Source organism: Stylophora pistillata, chromosome 10 (genome assembly GCF_964205215.1).
Source record: "Stylophora pistillata chromosome 10, jaStyPist1.2, whole genome shotgun sequence".
NCBI classification, from domain to species: domain Eukaryota; kingdom Metazoa; phylum Cnidaria; class Anthozoa; order Scleractinia; family Pocilloporidae; genus Stylophora; species Stylophora pistillata.
In genome coordinates this window covers 104,949-125,000 of record NC_142528.1, presented here as the reverse complement: position 1 = coordinate 125,000, position 20,052 = coordinate 104,949, and the positions used below count along the sequence as shown (strand labels likewise).

General features: G+C 36.7%; 2 protein-coding genes across 3 annotated transcripts in view; both read left to right on the top strand.

Moving 5' to 3' along the window:
* The window catches only part of LOC111338125 (DNA topoisomerase 3-alpha), a 15,226-nt gene extending 2,144 nt beyond the window's left edge, over positions 1 to 13,082 (top strand). The window contains exons 3-37 of one of the 2 annotated variants that reach the window (XM_088736455.1): positions 146 to 219; positions 337 to 412; positions 558 to 666; positions 981 to 1,032; positions 1,446 to 1,537; positions 1,782 to 1,862; positions 2,181 to 2,221; positions 2,454 to 2,502; positions 2,695 to 2,740; positions 2,867 to 2,921; positions 3,107 to 3,181; positions 3,379 to 3,461; positions 3,746 to 3,843; positions 4,104 to 4,210; positions 4,613 to 4,672; positions 5,119 to 5,169; positions 5,327 to 5,401; positions 5,615 to 5,665; positions 5,807 to 5,885; positions 6,109 to 6,222; positions 6,379 to 6,448; positions 6,647 to 6,675; positions 6,759 to 6,817; positions 7,083 to 7,146; positions 7,383 to 7,479; positions 7,680 to 7,853; positions 8,031 to 8,116; positions 8,493 to 8,720; positions 9,969 to 10,005; positions 10,907 to 10,986; positions 11,096 to 11,239; positions 11,527 to 11,566; positions 11,695 to 11,754; positions 11,918 to 12,120; positions 12,626 to 13,082. In XM_088736455.1, coding sequence (XP_088592581.1) covers positions 146 to 219; positions 337 to 412; positions 558 to 666; positions 981 to 1,032; positions 1,446 to 1,537; positions 1,782 to 1,862; positions 2,181 to 2,221; positions 2,454 to 2,502; positions 2,695 to 2,740; positions 2,867 to 2,921; positions 3,107 to 3,181; positions 3,379 to 3,461; positions 3,746 to 3,843; positions 4,104 to 4,210; positions 4,613 to 4,672; positions 5,119 to 5,169; positions 5,327 to 5,401; positions 5,615 to 5,665; positions 5,807 to 5,885; positions 6,109 to 6,222; positions 6,379 to 6,448; positions 6,647 to 6,675; positions 6,759 to 6,817; positions 7,083 to 7,146; positions 7,383 to 7,479; positions 7,680 to 7,853; positions 8,031 to 8,116; positions 8,493 to 8,720; positions 9,969 to 10,005; positions 10,907 to 10,986; positions 11,096 to 11,239; positions 11,527 to 11,566; positions 11,695 to 11,754; positions 11,918 to 12,120; positions 12,626 to 12,660 — 2,874 coding nt within the window. In that variant the 3' untranslated portion in view covers positions 12,661 to 13,082. The remainder of the gene's footprint in view (positions 1 to 145; positions 220 to 336; positions 413 to 557; positions 667 to 980; positions 1,033 to 1,445; positions 1,538 to 1,781; positions 1,863 to 2,180; positions 2,222 to 2,453; positions 2,503 to 2,694; positions 2,741 to 2,866; positions 2,922 to 3,106; positions 3,182 to 3,378; positions 3,462 to 3,745; positions 3,844 to 4,103; positions 4,211 to 4,612; positions 4,673 to 5,118; positions 5,170 to 5,326; positions 5,402 to 5,614; positions 5,666 to 5,806; positions 5,886 to 6,108; positions 6,223 to 6,378; positions 6,449 to 6,646; positions 6,676 to 6,758; positions 6,818 to 7,082; positions 7,147 to 7,382; positions 7,480 to 7,679; positions 7,854 to 8,030; positions 8,117 to 8,492; positions 8,721 to 9,968; positions 10,006 to 10,906; positions 10,987 to 11,095; positions 11,240 to 11,526; positions 11,567 to 11,694; positions 11,755 to 11,917; positions 12,121 to 12,625) is intronic. The other variant, XM_088736456.1, reaches the window with a different exon arrangement.
* Positions 13,083 to 13,904: 822 nt separating this feature from the next.
* Positions 13,905 to 19,775, top strand: LOC111338135 (uncharacterized). The gene is made up of 3 exons (XM_022944565.2): positions 13,905 to 16,914; positions 18,468 to 18,694; positions 18,924 to 19,775. The coding sequence occupies exons 1-3, from the start codon at positions 16,806 to 16,808 to the stop codon at positions 19,338 to 19,340; spliced, it is 753 nt and encodes a 250-aa protein (XP_022800300.2). The 5' UTR covers positions 13,905 to 16,805; the 3' UTR covers positions 19,341 to 19,775.
* Positions 19,776 to 20,052: the final 277 nt, after the last annotated feature.

Genomic DNA, 20,052 nt, shown 5'->3' with positions numbered 1-20,052 from the left:
CTCCCTCCAAATGTGCTAGATTTCCTTGTGGAACATAAAGAGAATTTGGGGCTGTGTTGAAAGTTACATACAAAAATACTTTATTCCACACATCCCTAATCAAGGTATGGCATTATTAAAGGCTCTTATTTTCATCTTTAAGCAGAATGCTAAAATGGTGATGACATCACTGTCAGGACATATGATGACTTTAGATTTCACAGCCAGTCATCAAAAATGGTAAGAATACATAATTATGTTAACTTAATAACCAAGATATTTTATAAAAATAACTTATGTTATTTTGATAACCAAGATATTCTATAAAATGTTTGTCATAACATTTCCTTTCTTCAGGTATAGTTGTGCTCCTGTAGCCCTGTTTAGTGCTCCAGTTACAAAATATGTTGGTGAAAGCTATCTCCCTATTAAGGTAAGAGACTCGTCCCACAACTACCTTGGTGCATTGTTTCTGTAAAAAGACTCCTTCCTCTTTTCATGAAGAAAATTCCTGTACATGTATCTGTGTATGTTTCATTTTAATCTCATGTGCAATTGTGCAATTATCACAATCACAGAGGACTTTAGAGAGAGAGGTACGAGGCTGTCAGGTGTTGATTATATGGACTGATTGTGACAGAGAGGGTGAAAACATTGGCTTTGAAGTGATAAATCTTTGTCAAAATGGTAAGTTACTTATTGCAAACTTGGACAATAAATGATGTAATAATTTTCATTAGGGTAAGTTTTTCATTTGTACATATTACGCATGGGACAAACAAAAAAAGGGGGGTGGGGAGGGTGCATGGCAAGTGAGGGAAAAACAAGAAAGAATCAAATTTAAAGTCTAGCACAGGCTAAAGTGTTAAGAGTGCAGAGATATCTTTCTTGCATTGGTTTGTTTATATGCTGGTAATACATCATGCTATTTTTGTGAATATTAAGCAAATAAAGTCAACATTTGTAATGTTGTAATCTCCTCTAACTTGATTGTTTCGCAGTCTGTCCAAATATCCAAATTTACCGTGCAAAGTTTTCAGAAATTACTCCTGGGTAAGTAGTTAGAGACGCTTTCTCTTTTATAGAGGAATTCTTTCAAACAAAACATTTTAAAATATACTGGATGTGAGAACTTTTAGTGCTAGACTTGTTTTGATAGTACATCTGTCGCAGCTATTGACTAATTCTCTCAGGCTCATTATGAGGAGAGTAAAAAGTGTTTGTATTGCCCTTAGCAAGATACTTATTAATACTAAAATAAAAAGTGTGTAGCATATAATGCAAAGATCAAGTGGTACTGCAACAGTTACAGAATACAAGGCATGGGAATTATTTTTGCTGGGAAATTTGCAGCTCACAGCTTTTTGTTTGAGGGATTCCTAAAGGTTTGAAATGTTCTCCATAATTGTCAACCTAAAGAAAGAGCAGTATTATTTACTTTTATTACGTTATTTCAAACATTTTAGCTCGGTTTCAAGAGCAGTCCAGAACCTTGTTCAACCTGATTTATTACAGTCACAAGCAGTAGATGTGAGGATGGAGCTTGACCTAAGGATAGGTAATTTTTTCACTTTTGTTTGTGGTAATGTCATTTATAGAAGTGCAGTGTTTTGCTGTACATGTACATCAGAGGATGAAACAAATTTGGATGTGTTGTAACAAACTTTGTTGACTGTATTGGAGTAGTGGTCCCATTAAACTATGTATTTGTGAAGAAAAAATACAACAAAGATTGTGCAGTAGATTCTTTCTATCTTTCTATTTTTGTGACATCTGATTTTCTGTAACCCTGTTTATCATAGGAGCTGCCTTTACTCGGTTCCAGACACTGAGACTGCAAAAAGTTTTTCCAGATGTTTTGAGTGATAACCTCATCAGTTATGGTAAGCATCAGCTTCAAAACATTAACTTGTAGACTTACAACCATAATATATCATTAAAGCCTTATTCAAGCCTAAATTGCTTCTTTTTTTCTTGTTTTAACTATTTCATTTTGCATGAGAAAATTTATACTTGAAAGTGGATGGTACTGTGCATTGATGGACAAAAATTGCTTATAAAGGTAGATGGAAGATGGTGTTATCAGTTAGTGGCAAAGGAATATTCAGGAAGAGAAAATTTGACTAATTATCATAGCAAGAAATGATTTTTTGACTTTTTCCTTGTCCAGTTTCAAGACCTTTTAATTTCATTTCCTTTAGGAAGTTGCCAGTTTCCAACATTAGGATTTGTTGTTGAAAGAGTGAGTAAACCTTGACATTTGACTTTGTAAACAGAAGTAGAGAACATGCACAAATATTCCATCCTTAGAAACTCTTTCTCTGATTAAAATAGATCATGCGCCCATAAGCATTGTACAATTTTTGCTTTGCTTTGTAACTTTTTAGGTCTAGTCACCAAGTATTGTCACTATGAAGACTGCTGTCAATCAATTTAAATACCGGTAATTTATAATTTTTTTGTTTTTCAATCAGTATAAACAGGTTCAGCAATTTGTTCCTGAAGTATTCTACAAAATTAAAGGTAGGAAATTGTTAAACTCATTTCTGTTTTATTGTTTAAATTATTTTTGTTTTATTAATTTATTGTTTGTACTTTCAAAATATTTGGCAGGCTTGATAAATGTTTTTGAAAGCATTAAATTCTAAGAGGTAGTGAAATAAATAAATAAATTATTTTGATGAATGAATAAAGTTGATCTTTATTTTCCTTTAGTTTCTCATGAGATGGAAGAAACAAAAGTGGATTTCAACTGGAAGAGGTACAGTATACTTAAGTTTTTTTTTTTATTCCTAGGGTTTTGGCTGTCAGTGAGTTTTTATTAGCCCCATGATGTTTTGAATAAATGCAGACATGTACAACATATTTATTGTTATTTCCCTTATAGAGGCAGACTTTTTCACCGCTTGCCTTGCCTGGTCATCTATCAGATGTGTTTGGAGGTATAATATATGTATTTTGTTTAAACTACATTTTGCTTTTCTTCTCTAACTGGCTATAAACTTAATAAAATGAAAGGTATATAACGCATTTACCTCACTCTTGGAGCAATAGTTTATTTTTTTTTATCATTAATATTATGCTTGTTATAATATTAACACTATTATTATTATTTCTCTTATGCAAGAATCCTACAGCAAAGGTTCTTAGCACATCATCCCGTCCCAAGAGCAAGTGGAGACCTCTTCCTTTAGACACTGTGGTAAGTGGAGCCACCATTATAAGTTGACTCCTTACAAGTTCAATCTTTTGTTTTGGCTCCTCTGAATGAGTTTTAAACCTACTTAAAAAATGTCTTGCAATGTCTACATAGACTTTATGATTAGTAATATTTTGGTGTTTAGTGCTTTTGGGTAATGTCCAGTTCACTTAAAGGTAACATATACAATACATTTGCAGGAGCTTGAGAAACTTGCCTCTCGAAAGTTGAAAATAAATTCCAAAGAGACAATGAAAATAGCTGAAAAGCTCTACAATCAGGGGTAGGTAGTAATAGTCAAAGATGTATTTCTGAAGAAGTCAATCATATATTATTGGTGCTCCAATGAAAGCCATGTTCAATACAGGTGCTCTCTTAGTTTCAATGTGATTAAATGTGGTGGTAACTACTTATTGTTTTGCATGATTTTATGCTTGTGGCACAATTTAACTGGCTGCAAGTTGAGAGAATGTCTTTGAGTACACATTTTCCATGATAATTAGTTATCCCATCATAGTGTCATTGTATAGACATCATGAAGAGTACCTTTGTCACTTTGTGTTTTAGATTTATCAGCTATCCTCGCACAGAGACCAACATATTTCCAAAGTCATTGGACTTACGACCCCTTGTTCAAAATCAGACTGTTGATGGAAACTGGGGAGGTAAAAATAAAAGTTCATATATTCATTCATTCATTTTTTCATTCATTTTGTCATAATTCACTTAAAGTGCCATTCATACATCTAAGCTGTGTTGTAACTACTATTTAAACTATTTTCACTGACGGCATTTTGTAATTACCTTTAAGTTTTTTTGTGTAGTTAATATCATTACAAAGCACTAGTCTTGATTCTAAGGTGGAACTTCCACCTTGGAAACAGCAACTGTAACTTCGGTGTTGTGACTTGGTCATTTTTTCCAGCTTTTGCTGCTCGCGTGTTGGAACGAGGCCCGAGCCCTCGGCAAGGCAACAAAACAGACAATGCTCATCCTCCCATTCATCCAACAAAGCATACAGACAATTTACAGGTTTGCTTTTTTTATCCATTTGCTAAGACGTATGCAGAGATTTGGAACTATTTTGAAGGATTTCTGGATAATAGCAATCCAATCATTTCTCCTTGTGATATTCTGCTATGGCTCATCAGAGCAATCAGATGTCAAATTTTGTAAATTGAATCACATTTTGCATGTTACCAAATTGAATTATGGGGAATTATATTCGACTGATACATCGGCGGAGTGTTGGTTGCTACTCAGATAATTTATTGGCTGAGTGTCGGCTGGATATTTGTCAACCGACACTACCTACTGTATACATGATCTTTGCCACCTGCTACATATTTTGCATTTTAATGTTATCATTAGTTGAGAATTTTTCCAGGCTAAGTTTAGGTACATAATGTCTGTTTGACTTAATTTAAATTGCAGGGAAATGAAAAAAGATTGTATGAGTTCATAGTGAGACACTTCTTAGCTTGCTGTTCTGAGGTGAGAAGATTCCTTTGTTTTAAAGTCATTTTTATTGCCTTTCTTCCAATTATCTTCCTCCTGGGCCCATTTCCCTGAAGAGCGTGATCACCTAAAGAAAGTTTTCGCATGGCTTAAATACCCGGAATGCCTGGTAAATTCTACTGTTAACACCCTCTTACAATCAAGGATTGTTGGTAAGCAGCCCACACAGACGCCCAAAGAACCAAAATCCATTGTTCGTGTGGTCATACCTTTCAAAGATCAGGAATCAGCAAATTATGTTAAGAAAGAGCTCAAGAATCTTAGCATGAAGGTGCAGACAACTGTCCAGCCAGTATTTGTTAGCCGCAAAGTTGGCCAAGATCTCAAAGTACGAGAAATCAAGCCACAGATCATCAACCAACAACGCGTCGTTTATGGTTTTCAATGTGACCTGTGTTTTTTTTTTTTTTTTTTTTTCCAAGGATGCTAAGGGTCAGGAGACTAATGTGGAGATTGAAATTGCTGGAGAGAAGGTCTGTGTTGTACAGCTTATTGAATGGTGGTATGACTGTTTAAGTCAGAGAATGAGCACCAAGTTGTCAATGAAAAGTCACTTCTGACTGAAAAAAAAAAAAAACCTTATGCTCTGGTAGAAGAAGGTTTTTAATGTTTGATGTACATTTTTTGCAGTTTACTGCCACAGGTCTAATGATCACTGCAAGGAACTATCTGGAAGTTTATCCATATGATAAATGGAGTGATAAGGTAATTTTGTTTCCTTTGTACAAGATTTTACTTACATTTGGCCCTCTTTTTCCAATAAAAATTACCAAACAACTTTTTTTTAATATGGGAACATACCATGGTTTTACATCATGTGGAGTGCTATTGTTAGCTCTGTGGTCAAACAACTGTTTTCTTTGCATATTAAGCTTTCTACTTGTATGATAATCTTTTGTATTGATTCTCTCATTGAAGACAATTCCAGTCTACAATCAATGTGAAGAATTTCAACCAAGCTCTATTGAGGTTTGTAATTTAACAAAATTCTCAAATTAAAAATTCAAGGTGTGTTTGGCCTTCCCTGCTTTGGAAACTAAAAAGGCATCTTTCCCATCATGTTAATATGGAAATTTATAGAGTTTATGTCTACAATAATATTGTTTGCAGATGGTTGATGGGGAAACCAAACCACCTCCTTTGTTAACAGAAGCTGATTTGATTGGTCTGATGGAGAAACATGGCATAGGTAGGGGATAACTCTAAGCAAGAGTAATTACAATTTATTTAGTCTGATCATCCATTCGGATGAGAAGAAAAAACTGTAGAAAAAAAAAATTCTCCTTACCAAAAGAACAGATGGAAAGCAAACAGTTTCTGTTACAAATTTGAAATAATCAGCTGACCAAATGACAGCATGATGGGTGAAAAGAAAAGTTAATTGATGATGTGTTTCATCCTTCTTGCCACAGGCACAGATGCCACTCATGCCGAGCATATTGAGACCATCAAGAACAGGTGCTATGTGGGGGTACAGCAAGATGGGACCTTTCTACCAGGACAGCTGGGAATGGGACTTGTGGAAGGTACAGTGAGATCCTATCACATGATCTGCATGTTGTTAATGACCTTCCTGTTCTTATAGTAGAGATAGAGTATTAAGCTTCCCTAATTAATTTTTTTCTCTCATTTATGAAGAATAGTCAACTTTAGCTAATCCTTAAAATTTTTGTTTTTTGAAGGTTATGATTTAATGGGATTTGAGCTCTCTAAACCAAGACTAAGGTCCGAACTTGAAGCAGATTTAAAGAGGTAACACCAGGAAAACTCCACTGCTTGCATTATTTGAATTTCCCCCATTTCTCTTCCACTTTTTGGTCTTGAACTGAGTGAGATCTATTGGTAAACAACTACAAAGATACAAACTAGAAAAAATTGTTGTAAACACAACAAAGGGAAGCCTTGAATATGTACCCTTTATATACTTGCCAATTTTGTTTTCTTTTGCAGAATTTGTGAAGGAACAAGAAATAAAGATGGTGAGACAGATTATAAACTACATTTTTTTAAGAATTCTTTTTAAACAAGCAATGTCTAATGATTTGTGAACTTTGTCATTTAGATGTACTTGTTGAACAAATAGCAAAGTACAAGGAACAATTTGTCCAAGCTGTGCAAGAGGTTAGCTAGCTTAACTCATGTACGTGTATGTTCAGATCAACTCTATAAATTGGCCAAAAGTTAAATGACTTTAACTTTGCAGATGACAACTTTAATATAGAGAAAGTTTTCTTTTCTTCTAAATATTGTTAAGAAATCCATCTCAGTTTCAAAATGAAGAATGGTCCAAACCAAAGGAAGCTGCTGCAATTTGCTGATTTTGTAAAGAATTGATCAAGGTGTAGATTTAGAATGATGTGCTTAGTAACATTGTGTTTCACCACAGGCAGTCAAATTGGATCAAGCTTTAACACCATACTTTGGAGATCCTCAAGAATTCATTGATGAAGGTCTGTATTTTTATCTAATATACATTGATGATAATGATAGCCAAATGGGCAGGATAACAATAACTAGGTGATTAAACCAAGAAAGGCAGTCCATGCTAAATGCTTAAAATATCTTGCCTTAACTGTACAGGAAAGCTAGAGTAATGATTCATTAATGATTTATTTATAAAGTATTGAGCTTTCCACACACTTTTCTAGCTTTGTCTTATCTTTTGTTTGTTTGTTTGCTACTGAAGTTCTCAGTAGAGGGGATGAGAGGGGAACAGAACCTATGCGGCTTTGTCCAAGATGTAAAACAGAACAAATGGTGCTCAAAAAGACCAAAGATGGAAGGTACAGTACTTTGCTCACTTTATCAGCAAAATGTTCACAGGTGCTCTCATGAGAACTGTTGACAAATACATGTTCACATTTGAATGAAATGCTGGTGATGGCTTCAGCAAAGCTTTATGTGTGTTCCATAATTAAATTGAAATATTGATGGGTTGAAGTGCCATTTACTTATTATGTTTTTCCATGTTATCAACCTGCAGCTACATGATTGGTTGTCAAGGGTATCCAAGATGTCGAGCCAGCATTTTCTTCCCCAAATTTGTTTTAGAGGCCTCGGTTGATGAATCTCTTTGTCAGCAGTGCCAAACTGGAGATGTACATAGAATAAGGTTCAAATTTAAGAGAGGTTCTGTTCCACCAATGATGCCGCTAAAGTAAGTTGGCTTTTGATTAGTGTGTGTGTGTGCGTGCGTGCGTGCGTGCGTGCGTGTGTGTGGGTGTGTTTTATAGTAGACTATAGCTTGATTGTATTTAGGAGAGTTGTTGAATTTTCCCCTTTACAATGGCTATGTCTTGCTCCATTGCTCATATCTGTACTGTTATGTGGGTAGCTACACAGGTTGTGTTGGTGGATGTGATGAAACTCTAAGAGAGATGCTGGATTTGAAGGACTTAAAAAAACTGCCATCTGAATCAGGTAGAAGTTTTGTTCTTTTGCTGTCTCATTTTGCTTACATTGGTAACTGCACTTTTCATCCTCTTTTCCCATTTTTTCTGATCTTGCAACTAACAATAGTCCAGCACCTTGCAGGAAATCAGGTCTTTCCTACTCTGTAATAGTTTACAGACTAACAGTAGCTTCATTCTGTTGAAAATGTTTTCTTTTGCAAGCAATGATAGCAACAGTTTCATCAACTTTGCGCAGTTTCTTATGAAAGTTAATTAAAATAGCGGTTGCATGACAGCATACGGCGTATTGCCTGATTTTAAAGACAATTATCAGCTCTTTCCTTTGTGATATTACTTGGAACAGGTTGTAACTAATAATGTGCAAACATTTCATTAAAAAATAGGTGGTTCAAACCCAACAGGAAGAGGAAGACAAAACCCTCAGCCCAGTAATAGGGGTAATAAACGTACCCCAGGGCGTGGTCAAGTAGGCAACAGAGCCCAAGGGGTTGTGACCAGGCCTCCTACAACACCTCAAGTTACAAGACCACCTGCTCAAAGAGGAAGTGGATTTGTACCAAATGGTCAAAGTCGGGGGCAGAATAGTGGAAACAGCGCATCATTTTCTGGAAGTAATTGCTAAATAAATGGTTTTTTTTTTCATCCGCAACGGTTACCTGTATGTCGCATTTTAAGTTCATTTGGGAGGTACTTATCTAGTAACATCAAAGCTACGTAAAGAGGTTGAGGAGCAAAAAGATTCAATAGTGGAAATCAGACCTGAAAAAAAAAATTTCAGGCCTGTACGGGATTCGAACCACTGACCTCTGCGATACTAGTGCAGCGCTCTACCAATTGAGCTAACAAGCCAACTGGGAGCAGGCCATCAAATTAATTTGATATAAACCCGTAGATGATAAATCGAACAACAACAAACATATGAAACATATGAGTGAACTGCGGTTATGAGACGTATATAAGAACGATCCTTCGCAGTAAAGCACTATTTAAGCAATAGTGGAAATCAGACCTGAAAAAAAAAAAAAAATTTCAGGCCTGTACGGGATTCGAACCACTGACCTCTGCGATACTAGTGCAGCGCTCTACCAATTGAGCTAACAAGCCAACTGGGAGCAGGCCATCAAATTAATTTGATATAAACCCGTAGATGATAAATCGAACAACAACAAACATATGAAACATATGAGTGAACTGCGGTTATGAGACGTATATAAGAACGATCCTTCGCAGTAAAGCACTATTTAAGCAATAGTGGTTCACTCCGCAGTTCACTCATATGTTTCATATGTTTGTTGTTGTTCGATTTATCATCTACGGGTTTATATCGAATTAATTTGATGGCCTGCTCCCAGTTGGCTTGTTAGCTCAATTGGTAGAGCGCTGCACTAGTATCGCAGAGGTCAGTGGTTCGAATCCCGTACAGGCCTGAAATTTTTTTTTTTTTTTTCAGGTCTGATTTCCACTATTGCTTAAATAGTGCTTTACTGCGAAGGATCGTTCTTATATACGTCTCATAACCGCAGTTCACTCATATGTTTCATATGTTTGTTGTTGTTCGATTTATCATCTACGGGTTTATATCGAATTAATTTGATGGCCTGCTCCCAGTTGGCTTGTTAGCTCAATTGGTAGAGCGCTGCACTAGTATCGCAGAGGTCAGTGGTTCGAATCCCGTACAGGCCTGAAATTTTTTTTTTTCAGGTCTGATTTCCACTATTGCTTAAATAGTGCTTTACTGCGAAGGATCGTTCTTATATACGTCTCATAACCGCAGTTCACTCATATGTTTCATATGTTTGTTGTTGTTCAAAAAGATTCAAGTCATTTTTCAAATCAAAACTGTTTCTTTTCCATTTTAGGTCATAATCAATTTCCATCAGCTGGCTCAGATAATGGGTAAGTACTAAGTCTGTACTAAGAAACCAAGAGAAACCTCGAACTGCACAAATTAACTGAGCAGAAAGAGGAATGCTTGTATTGAGCTTTTACAATCCAGTTCACACGAAGTAAAGACTGAAATCACGTTATAACAGAATATGAAACCAACAAAGAATCTCATAGCTGGGATCGTACTACTACTAACAGTAGCTTGCCCAAAAGAACTAACTTGTGTGCTGCAAAAGTGCGTGATGTTCTGTCACGTTGCTAGATAGACTTGCAAAGGTCTCAGCCTAGTAAGGTTTTGTCAAATAGTAACTAACTTGAGTGCTGCAAAAGTGCGTGATGTTCTGTCACGTTGCTAGATAGACTTGCAAAGGTCTCAGCCTAGTAAGGTTTTGTCAAATAGTAACTAACTTGAGTGCTGCAAAAGTGCGTGATGTTGTGTCACGTTGCTAGATAGACTTGCAAAGGTCTCAGCCTAGTAAGGTTTTGTCAAATAGTGCGTGATGTTGTGTCACGTTGCTAGATAGACTTGCAAAGGTCTCAGCCTAGTAAGGTTTTGTCAAATAGTGCGTGATGTTGTGTCACGTTGCTAGATAGACTTGCAAAGGTCTCAGCCTAGTAAGGTTTTGTCAAATAGTGCGTGATGTTCTGTCACGTTGCTAGATAGACTTGCAAAGGTCTCAGCCTAGTAAGGTTTTGTCAAATAGTGCGTGATGTTCTGTCACGTTGCTAGATAGACTTCCATGTGGTCTCAGCCTAGTAAGGTTTTGTCAAACAGCAGCTGCATAGTACGGGTAGGAATCGTCTCAGCGGAGTCGTTGTCATTGCTGTTAGAGAGGTATGCTGGGTAATTAAGCTTAGTTAGGCTTTCGCTCCCCTAGAAGCTTTTCGTATCTGAATGTTTGTTTGTCAGAGGTGATGAGAACTGTGTTGTTTGTTCTTGTGGACAACCTGCAATGATGCTGACCGTTAAAAAAGATGGACCTAATAAAGGTGAGTTGAGATCACTGTTATCTAGTTGTGTTATTTAATATACCAGAGGCTGAGATATATGAAGGATTCTGAAATGACGGATATATCAATTTTGATACTTTGTCGTCAGGTCGGCCATTCTATAAATGTTCAAACAGAGACAATGGTTGTGGTTTCTTTTTATGGGCTGATGATGATTCTAGCGGTTCGTCTTCAACATTTGGTCAAACCGCTCCTCTGAGATCAACTAGCAACTTCAACAGGAATAGTATAGGTATTTCACAATTGTCATGTGATCGTGTGTATTATTCTCATGTAAGTAATCTTCTTTAAGATTAAAAAGTGTAGCAGCCTCTTGATCAGAAATCAGTTTTCATTCGTGAATATTTAAGTGACTGTATGTAATGACTGGAAAGTACTTTTTTTCTAAAATCTGCAACTTACCAAAATCATGTATCTCACAACTTTCCTTCATGTAGATCTTGAACCTTTGTTATGAATGTTGATACTCCTGCAGGGACAGGAAACGTATTAACGAATAACTACGCTTTGTTCTTTTAGGATTTAATTCTGACAGAAACTCGACTTTCCCAGGAAGCAGGTACCTTTTTAACTCTCAGTCCGGATAACAGTTTTAGTCTGAATTGTCAAATATTACATCTCTGCTTCATGTAAAGCCTCAGATATAATTACTTTTTAATACTTTTCCGGGCTATGTTAACATTGCAGTGGATCATCGAATACACAAGGCTCTGGACCACCTTGTCACTGCAGTGAACCGGCCATCAGGTACAACAGTTTTACTATATATGGTAAACAAAATTGAGCTCATTAGGTGAAAAATACTCAAATGAATTTACAATCCTTCTATTCTCAAAACATAACAACTGCAACTACAAAATGAAGAAGTTACTAGAATCGTATCTTTACGAGTTGTTTCCATATTTTTCAGTCGCACAGTTTCCAAAGAAGGAGCAAACAAAGGTCGACCGTTCTACTGTTGTGCTAAACCGAGAGGCCAGGGCTGTGATTTCTTTGAATGGGGTGACACAACAGGGTCATCAGCAGCTATCAGCAAGTTTAAACCTGGAAGATCTGCTTCGTCAAACAGTGGAGGGGCAAGGAAAAGAAGATGTGGCCTTTGCCAACAAGAAGGTCGGATACTATCAACTTAAAACACCTTCATTTTGTGCTTAACTATTTAGTGCACTTTCCCTGGAAAACCCGAGTGTCCTGGTATTGTTTTAAACTTAAAATGTACTTCAACGGGTTGTTTGCATGTAAAACACTACTTTGTTGATTGTTTCGTTACCACGAGTAATGTGTTGATGGTTCTTCTGATGAGATAAAGCCTCGACATAAGGCTTGACGTTCTGAAATCTCAAGTCTTTCCAATCTCGCTTTGAAAATAAGGCCACGTGAAAATATTTCACAATACGACAACGATTTTTCTGAAGTGAGATTTTAAAAAAATTCACCAAAATAGGCCAAAACTGAGGCTTTTGTGATCTTGGAAATGGCTTACAGTCCCTTACTGGGGAAACGCCAATGTTACTTCCACTTAATTTCAAGAGAGGTCCCATATTTTATTGCACCAGACATGGAATTGTCAAGCTTTGCCACTTGTCACTGACTGTCAATTTTTATCTTTCATTTTTAGGCCATACCAAGCGAACCTGCCCCATGAACCGATAAAGTCACTGTACGCAGACTTCGACTTTTTTATATGTTGATTTCAATAGGATTGTAAATAGGGTCCTAAAGAAATATTTCGAGAAAAAAAATGACTCAAACTCTTTGTTATGAAACAAGTCTGTGACTGATGTTATACAATATATCTATTGTAATATTTATCTGTAATTCTGGTTTCCTTTTGTTGCAGGAAGTGCACTTTTACGCTGCGCTTAACGAAACAGTGTAAGATTTAGTGCGTCCATTAAGTTAAATTCCTTGATCTAGATATCGCCAAAGAACAAAGCTAAACGTAACTCTGTTTACTGCACTACAATACAGGTTGAGATCACGTACTGAAAGGTGTAGGAATATTGTGTTTGTTGCATTTTACGAAAGAAGTGTCGGTTGAAAAGGACTCCTTTGAATTAAAGTGTTTACCTCAGGCCGGGCGTTAATTGTGGAGTAAGCGCTTCCTTATGGTGTAACAGCTGTATTTCGCAACCTAAGAGATCAATGCAAAGGCTAGCAAAAACTAACGATAAAAACCGAAACGTCGGTTTTTATCGTTAGTTTTTGCTAGTCTTTGCATTTCTAAATCTTTATTGATAAGAGATCAATGGGTTTTTAAATCATTTTACCAGACTGTTATGTTCAGTGATTCACTGCTTTTTCCCTTAATTATTGGTGTTGGCCCTTAGCAATCTTACCAACAAAAATCAACAGAACAACGGTGCAATGCTACCCCACCTTTTTTCGTTTATATATTTTTTTGACATTGGATTTACAAACACCGTAAGGGATGATAAACTCGTCATGGCTTCAAGGTTCGACACTAACAGTAGCCAACTAGCCACAGACTAGTAGAAATTCAGTTTTTGCTATTGATTTTCGATTTCCACGAGCCAGTTTGGCTGTTAAACAAACTGAAATTGTTGACATCTAAGCTCTCACTAGCCACTTGGCTAGTAAGTTGAAAAGTTAGTGTTGAGCCTTAGGCTTTAACTACTTTGTCGCGCAAAAGAAAAAAACAAGAAAAACGCTTTCAACAGAACGGGAAAACATGATATGAGAGTTTTCTTAAATAAAGTCCTGCTCTTGGTGATGTGAGCAAATGTTGGAAATTATTAATGGAAATACTTGTCGAACTGCATTCATTTGTTATCTGTGAGTTACTGTCCTAGAATTTGCGAGACCGTTTAACTGTAGTTCCTAGTTCCTGTCCGCTTCGTGCTTCATGGCCTTGCTTACCATTGTCTTTTCTATTGGTTAAGCCAAAAGTTGACAAACAATTTCTAGCAGACTATGACACTTGTGAACACAGATTTCACTGAGCAAAACGATTTAAAGCAATGGCAATGGAATTGAGACTTCATCGCTGTGGTGTAAGTGATTTAGTAATTACTCCGTTAACAAAACAAAAATGATGTTTACACCAAGAATCACACATTAAATGAATTGCTTAAAAAGTTGTGACGCAACTTAGTTTCCGAATTGCTTCACCGTACGAGTCATTCAGTTACATTGGAATCAGAAAAATACGTTTTACATTTTTTTTTTACAGCTACTTTACTCGAAGATGGAAGTAGGTGTTTTGTCTTTCACAGAGTTAGGTTGTAACTTTGAAAGAGCACTGATGAGACTTGAACTTTCAAAACTTTCAAAGTTCCAAAGGTTTCAAACTTTCCTGAAACATTTATAGAGCTATTAGGCCCTCCAACCTAGAATTTCAAATTAGCAAAAATTACTTAGAAACATGTCTTTTCGTAGGTTTTTGGCGTAGTAAGAGTTATTGTACCACAGGCGAACCAAGCTCTCTTTAAGAACCACACAAGGAACACAATTTGCATATCGATTTATAAGGATTTGTATGGGATTTTCTACAAGATATCCATGAAGATAGTTAAAAGTGAAAATACTAAATAAAAATGGCTTACCTTATTCCATACGTGTGTTGTTTGCTCCTGGTGTCGTTATTTTACTGATTTAACTTGATTTAAGCGGGGTTTTTTTTAATCCTGGTTTTCTCTAAACCAGGATTAAAAAAAAACCCGCTTATGTTCCTTTAGTGGTTCTTAAAGAGAGCTTGGGCCGCCTGTGATTATACTTTTTCAGTTTTGCCCGGTAGCTTCGCAATTTTCGCATTTCGATCTTGAGAAAGTGGAAATGAAGCGGCTTCAAAACTACCCGATTCTGAACTCATGAGAGGAATGCACAACAGTCTCTCTGCAACCAAAATGATCAGGGAAAGATACCTCATTGAAAAGAAAAAAAGCGTCAGTCTAATGGATCAAGGTGAAGTTTTTCCTTTTTTGACACTTTGGATGTAATAGGTTAAATATTAATTTGTGGGTTATACCATAAAGCAAGCTCATCCTTACAGATAAACTGAAATTGTAGAAGAAAGACGCCTGAATAAACCCGGACTTCAAAAGGACTCAAACCTGAGCTTCTTCGAAACTAATTGGACAGATAATTTCACGATGAACAACGCCTTTCTTTGTCAGTTTAAACTCACTATGAACATGTACCAACGTAAAAGCTACGAGGTACCAGGTCCTATTAATGTGGATTAAAAAAATCTGCGAATTCATCGGCGTTGGGAGCGCGCCCCGACCAATCACGACAAAGATAGCGTTTCTATTCACTCAAGGCGTGTGTCCTCCTCGCCGACATGTACTCCATTGCAAGAGAAAGGGTTTTTATACTTTAGATAGGAGAGAATTTCTCATCTTGTAATAGTTGACGCAAATCTTTCTAGAAGATACAGTTTTATTTTTAAAGAGATATTATGAAGAAGTACAGTTGCCGGGACTCCATTGAAACCTTGCAATTTTTAAATACGGCGGTTCTTCTCGGAGAGCAGATCACATGAGTTGAATTTCTACGTTACTTGCATTTTACCTCTTAAACAACTCTTTCCTAAACTGAGTGAAATTATACGACTATTTTGAATTCCCGATCTCTATTTACGAAATTTTGAAAATACGCAAGTGTTGTCTTTTCGTTCAAAATCAAATGTGTTTAACGCTGTCATGAATCCACTGTATTTATATTACTCGTTATACAAGGTGTAATGAGAATTTTAAAAAAGTGGACAATGTAAACCAGACATTTTTCCAGAATGTCATGCTGCTTGGCTGAAACAAATGAAAGAGCTGACTGAAAACTCGTGATCGGTAGTGATGATCAATTTCGATTGTCATTTATGAACGTCCAACTGAACAATAGAAAAACGTTTAATATAAGATGCAGCCGGATGATAAGATATAAGGACAAGAGACCATATAATTTCACCACATATGCAGGGGATAAAACATGACAAAAGATATTGAACATTTTGTCGCGAGCGTAGCGAAGAAATATCCGAGTGGCTCTTGTCAATTCGAATCAGAAGTCTTCGAATTTTGTGTTCAGATGCTCTGCACTCTGCACATGAACTACAGGTACCTCGCTAGTGAATTGAGCAAAAACTGGTTCACACGTGAGAGAACATATATCTCAAGAACGACGGCGATAATTTTTTTGATGATGAAGTCAGTACTCCTGTTTCAATGAACACCTCGTTAAAGATATATTAGAATCTCGAATTTCCTCGTAAATGCGGAAATCAAGCACTGTAATTGTGCTGCAAAGAAGCTTTTGATTTGCCGGGACCGGAACTCAACCAGCACGTTTCAGTAGATATAAATGATTTCACCATTGAGTTTATTGGCACCTTGAATCAGATCCCATGTGCTAATGCAGTCATGAAGAAAGCACCTAAAGAATTGCTAATTACAGCCATTTACAGCCAGTCCAATGTCGCGCGTTTCTACACCTTAATTGGTTTAATACAGTAGCTTGATTTACTTAATTGTTAGGTCAGCCCCGCCTTATAGACCCTTGGAACACAACAGAAGTCAAATGCCTTTGATTTCAACCAGTCACACAATTGAATGCAGTGAAAAGGCAACGATTATGCCAACACACTACAATACCTTTTCATTTAATCCTCGTTAATTGATTTAATGTTGCTAAAGGACTTTCAGACAAAGAGTGATATTGGTAGCAACACAAATAGCATAAATGTGGCTCTCTTCTACGTTCAGAACGCAAAGAAGCCAGCATCGTGTTGAAGATTACAACCTTGATTTTTTCCTGCGACCAAAAGATTACAACGGCTGGGAATGGATCCTGAACTGCAAAGTGCGGGGTTCTCCATTTCAAACTTGCTGGGATTTGACACAAAAACTGAAAGCAGTAACAAAACTCAACAGAACTTTTCGAGAAAAAACAGTGAGTATTTTGCATTGATGCGTGGCTTTAACTTTTTTCATCCATTGCTGAAAAATAAGTTAAAACTGTTTGATTTTTGATCATATTTGGATTGATTTCTTTGCCTCTGATTATACTTAAAAACGAGAAACGTAAAAGGCAACAGTTGTGTGACCTGCCGAAAAACCTAGCCACACTGTGAGTATTCCACAACTAAGTTTCACAGCAGAATAGAATTATTTCTTAATAGTGTGAAATGTAAATAGTTTCAATTGCTGTCAAATCCGTGTATTTTTTTTTAAGGGAAGTTCCTCACATGAGAACAACGTCGATTGGTTACGAAATAATCAAGTAGCGATACTGAAGCTGCAAAATTAAGAGAAAACCGACAATGACCTCCCCGAATGGTTACAATTGGGAAAAAAAATGAAAAACAGACAATCTGTGTAAAACAAGTTCTACAGTATGAGAATAAGCTTGGTTTCGTATCACTGATTCATATTAATTCTGTACATTTCTTTGTAAAAAATACCAATCGTTTAAATCGAGGTGAAGGCTATGGATGAAATGCAACATGTACAGTGCGATCATGTCAATTTTCAGATACTGTATAATTATTTTCATCTTCTTTTTTTGAATAAGGAGAACTCACTGAGTGAAACTTTACTCAGGAAAACGGCTTACAAAGTAGAAAAAAAGAAAGTCGATCCTACCGAAAATCGTGAACAACGTTGATGATAAAAAAGTACTTTTAACAAGCGACGCAGTATTGTGGCGTATAATAGAAGTTCTTTTATCGAGATGGTGAGGTTTATATTTCTCTACTCCTGGCTGAAAAATGACACATTTTGAGACGCCACTTATTGATAACTTAAGCAGGATTGCACAGCTTCGTCAAGCTCTTCTAAAAGTACCATTTTTTCCTAAGAAGATATAGTTTTCCTAATGAAAGTTGTCACTAAAACTTTTCGAAACTCGTATTTCACTGTAGAAATAATTACGCTAACATTTTTTCTGCGAAGTTTTCTCGTCTTCCGCTTTCAGTCTGTCCAATCCAACTGAAAACTGAATAGCCGACGACACTTTTTGAATATAATCATACATGCGATGTTGGTCAGTTTATTGCTCTTGTTGTGGCATCACTCTTCGAAATATTCACTCTATTGGGTGGGGCGAATTAATGTTAAGTGATCTCGAGGGACTTGACTTGGCTCTGTCAAGCTCACGAGAGAGATGAACAACTTCAAATGTCTTGAACCAGCCCAATCCATCTTGTAAGCTCTGTGAAGATTTGTGAGTGTCAGAAACAATGTAAGGAGTCTTAAGTGATTCTGAAAGGTGGAAAGTGGAACTTGAAAATATTATAGTCCCATAGGAATTCGATTGTAGAAATTTCTGAATAAGAATTATCCACGAAGTTGCTCATTTCTCGATTTGTCAAAAGGTAATTTCTCCAAACAAAACTAACACATTATCGGTCGACGGGCTTGAAAGATGTTGATGGTCATCATAATGTGAAGAGGAAAATGTTGTGAGTTTTTAAAACTAATTTCCTCACCGGCCTATTCTAATAGACAAAGAAGAAAATAACGAGAAAATGACGCCAAACTCCGAGAAAACCAGGCCACCTAAAAAATTGAAAAGATGTATTGGAGGTGACAGCGAGAAGCGCTACAGAGCAACATTTGACAAGTCACAGATCTATCAGATGGAAAGAGTGTTTCTCCTAAACCACTACCCTGATGTAGCAGCCAGATCTGAACTGTCCAACAGCACTGGATTATCAGAAGCTCAGGTGCAGGTAAGGTTTTATTTACACAAAGTAACCGCTTGGATAAGTAAGATTTGTACTTTATCGTTTGTCTTACTAACCAACCCTTTATGACTCGTATATTATAAGCTGAAAAAAAACTTCTTCAGCCGCGGTACCTTTTAACATCAGATAATCCTATTCTATAAATGCTAAAGTGCAAAAAGGGTCTGGCTATGGCAAATTTTTAATAAACAATAGTTTGATCTGTTTTTGACAGATCTGGTTTCAGAACAGACGGGCAAAATGGCGCAAACAACAAAGAAAACGTCGCCATGATGTGCCCGCCATTTTCGGTTTGGGTTACCCGAGTCATTTGGCTCGTTTTTGTGGAGGTTTTGAACCATACACCCTATTCCCATACGAGTATTACAACACCGATTTCTGGACATGCGCACGACAGCAAGTAGCAGCGTTTCAATTTGCCTCGTCGCCAAGCACACCCACACCACCTGCGTCGTCCAGGCCCCACGAATTGTACACGCCCAAGTCTGCCGACTCGGCAGCTTCTAGCTCGGAAGAGGTCCAAGGTGAGGTCGAAAATTTGGAAATTCGTAACGACTCAAGTCTGCTTTCGCTGCGGTTGAGAGCTAAAAAACACATTTCCTCTATGGAACTAGAGTCTCAAGGGGTTTAGAGAATCGACGAATCGCATGGATCTTTTATGACGGAAATGTAGCTGTACATAAGCGCGTGGGAATTAAGATTAGGATTTTAGATTTATCCTGTGATATTAATACCTCGGAATTAAAAAAAGTCTTTAAAGATTTATCCGTGACAAATATAGAATAAACGCTATCAGAAATGATAGCCTAGGTTAGGGATTGCATTTGAAGCTAAGCTGAATGCTGACAGCTTGATTCATTGGCGAAGAGAGTTTATTTTGAGCTATATCATAAATACGTAAAAAGCGATGTATTTATTACACTATCATTGTATATTTTTCCTTTCACATTTTAAAGAAATTTCTTTTTGCTTCGAGTAAATTTTTCTGTAAACAAATAATAAAACCTAACTCTGAATATTTACAACATGTGCTTAAAGATGGCCAGTTCTTAGTTAACCATCTTAACCTTGGGTTATTTTAGGGTACAAATAGATTCCATTCACAGACACTAAGCAGGATGACGGGATATAAGCAGAATGGTGTAAAGTTCTTTTAAAGTTCCGACGAGTAATCAGTCATTATCTGAGAAATTCCTCCCACTAGACAAAAAATGTTTTTTCCATTTCCCCCTCATTTGAGAAAGACAGATGAAAACAACACTCAGTAAGGTTATCGAGTCTTTTCAACCTGTCTAACAATCGCGTTTTCAGTTCAGTACTTGACTTCTGTTAGAGAACTTCAG

Excerpts from the sequence above, each read along its gene's own strand:
- LOC111338135 (XM_022944565.2), top strand. The coding sequence starts at position 16,806 with ATGGATCCTGAACTGCAAAGTGCGGGGTTCTCCATTTCAAACTTGCTG. Across the intron at positions 16,915-18,467 it reads GAACTTTTCGAGAAAAAACA|ACAAAGAAGAAAATAACGAG; the intron begins GTGAGTATTTTG and ends CTATTCTAATAG. Across the intron at positions 18,695-18,923 it reads TATCAGAAGCTCAGGTGCAG|ATCTGGTTTCAGAACAGACG; the intron begins GTAAGGTTTTAT and ends TGTTTTTGACAG.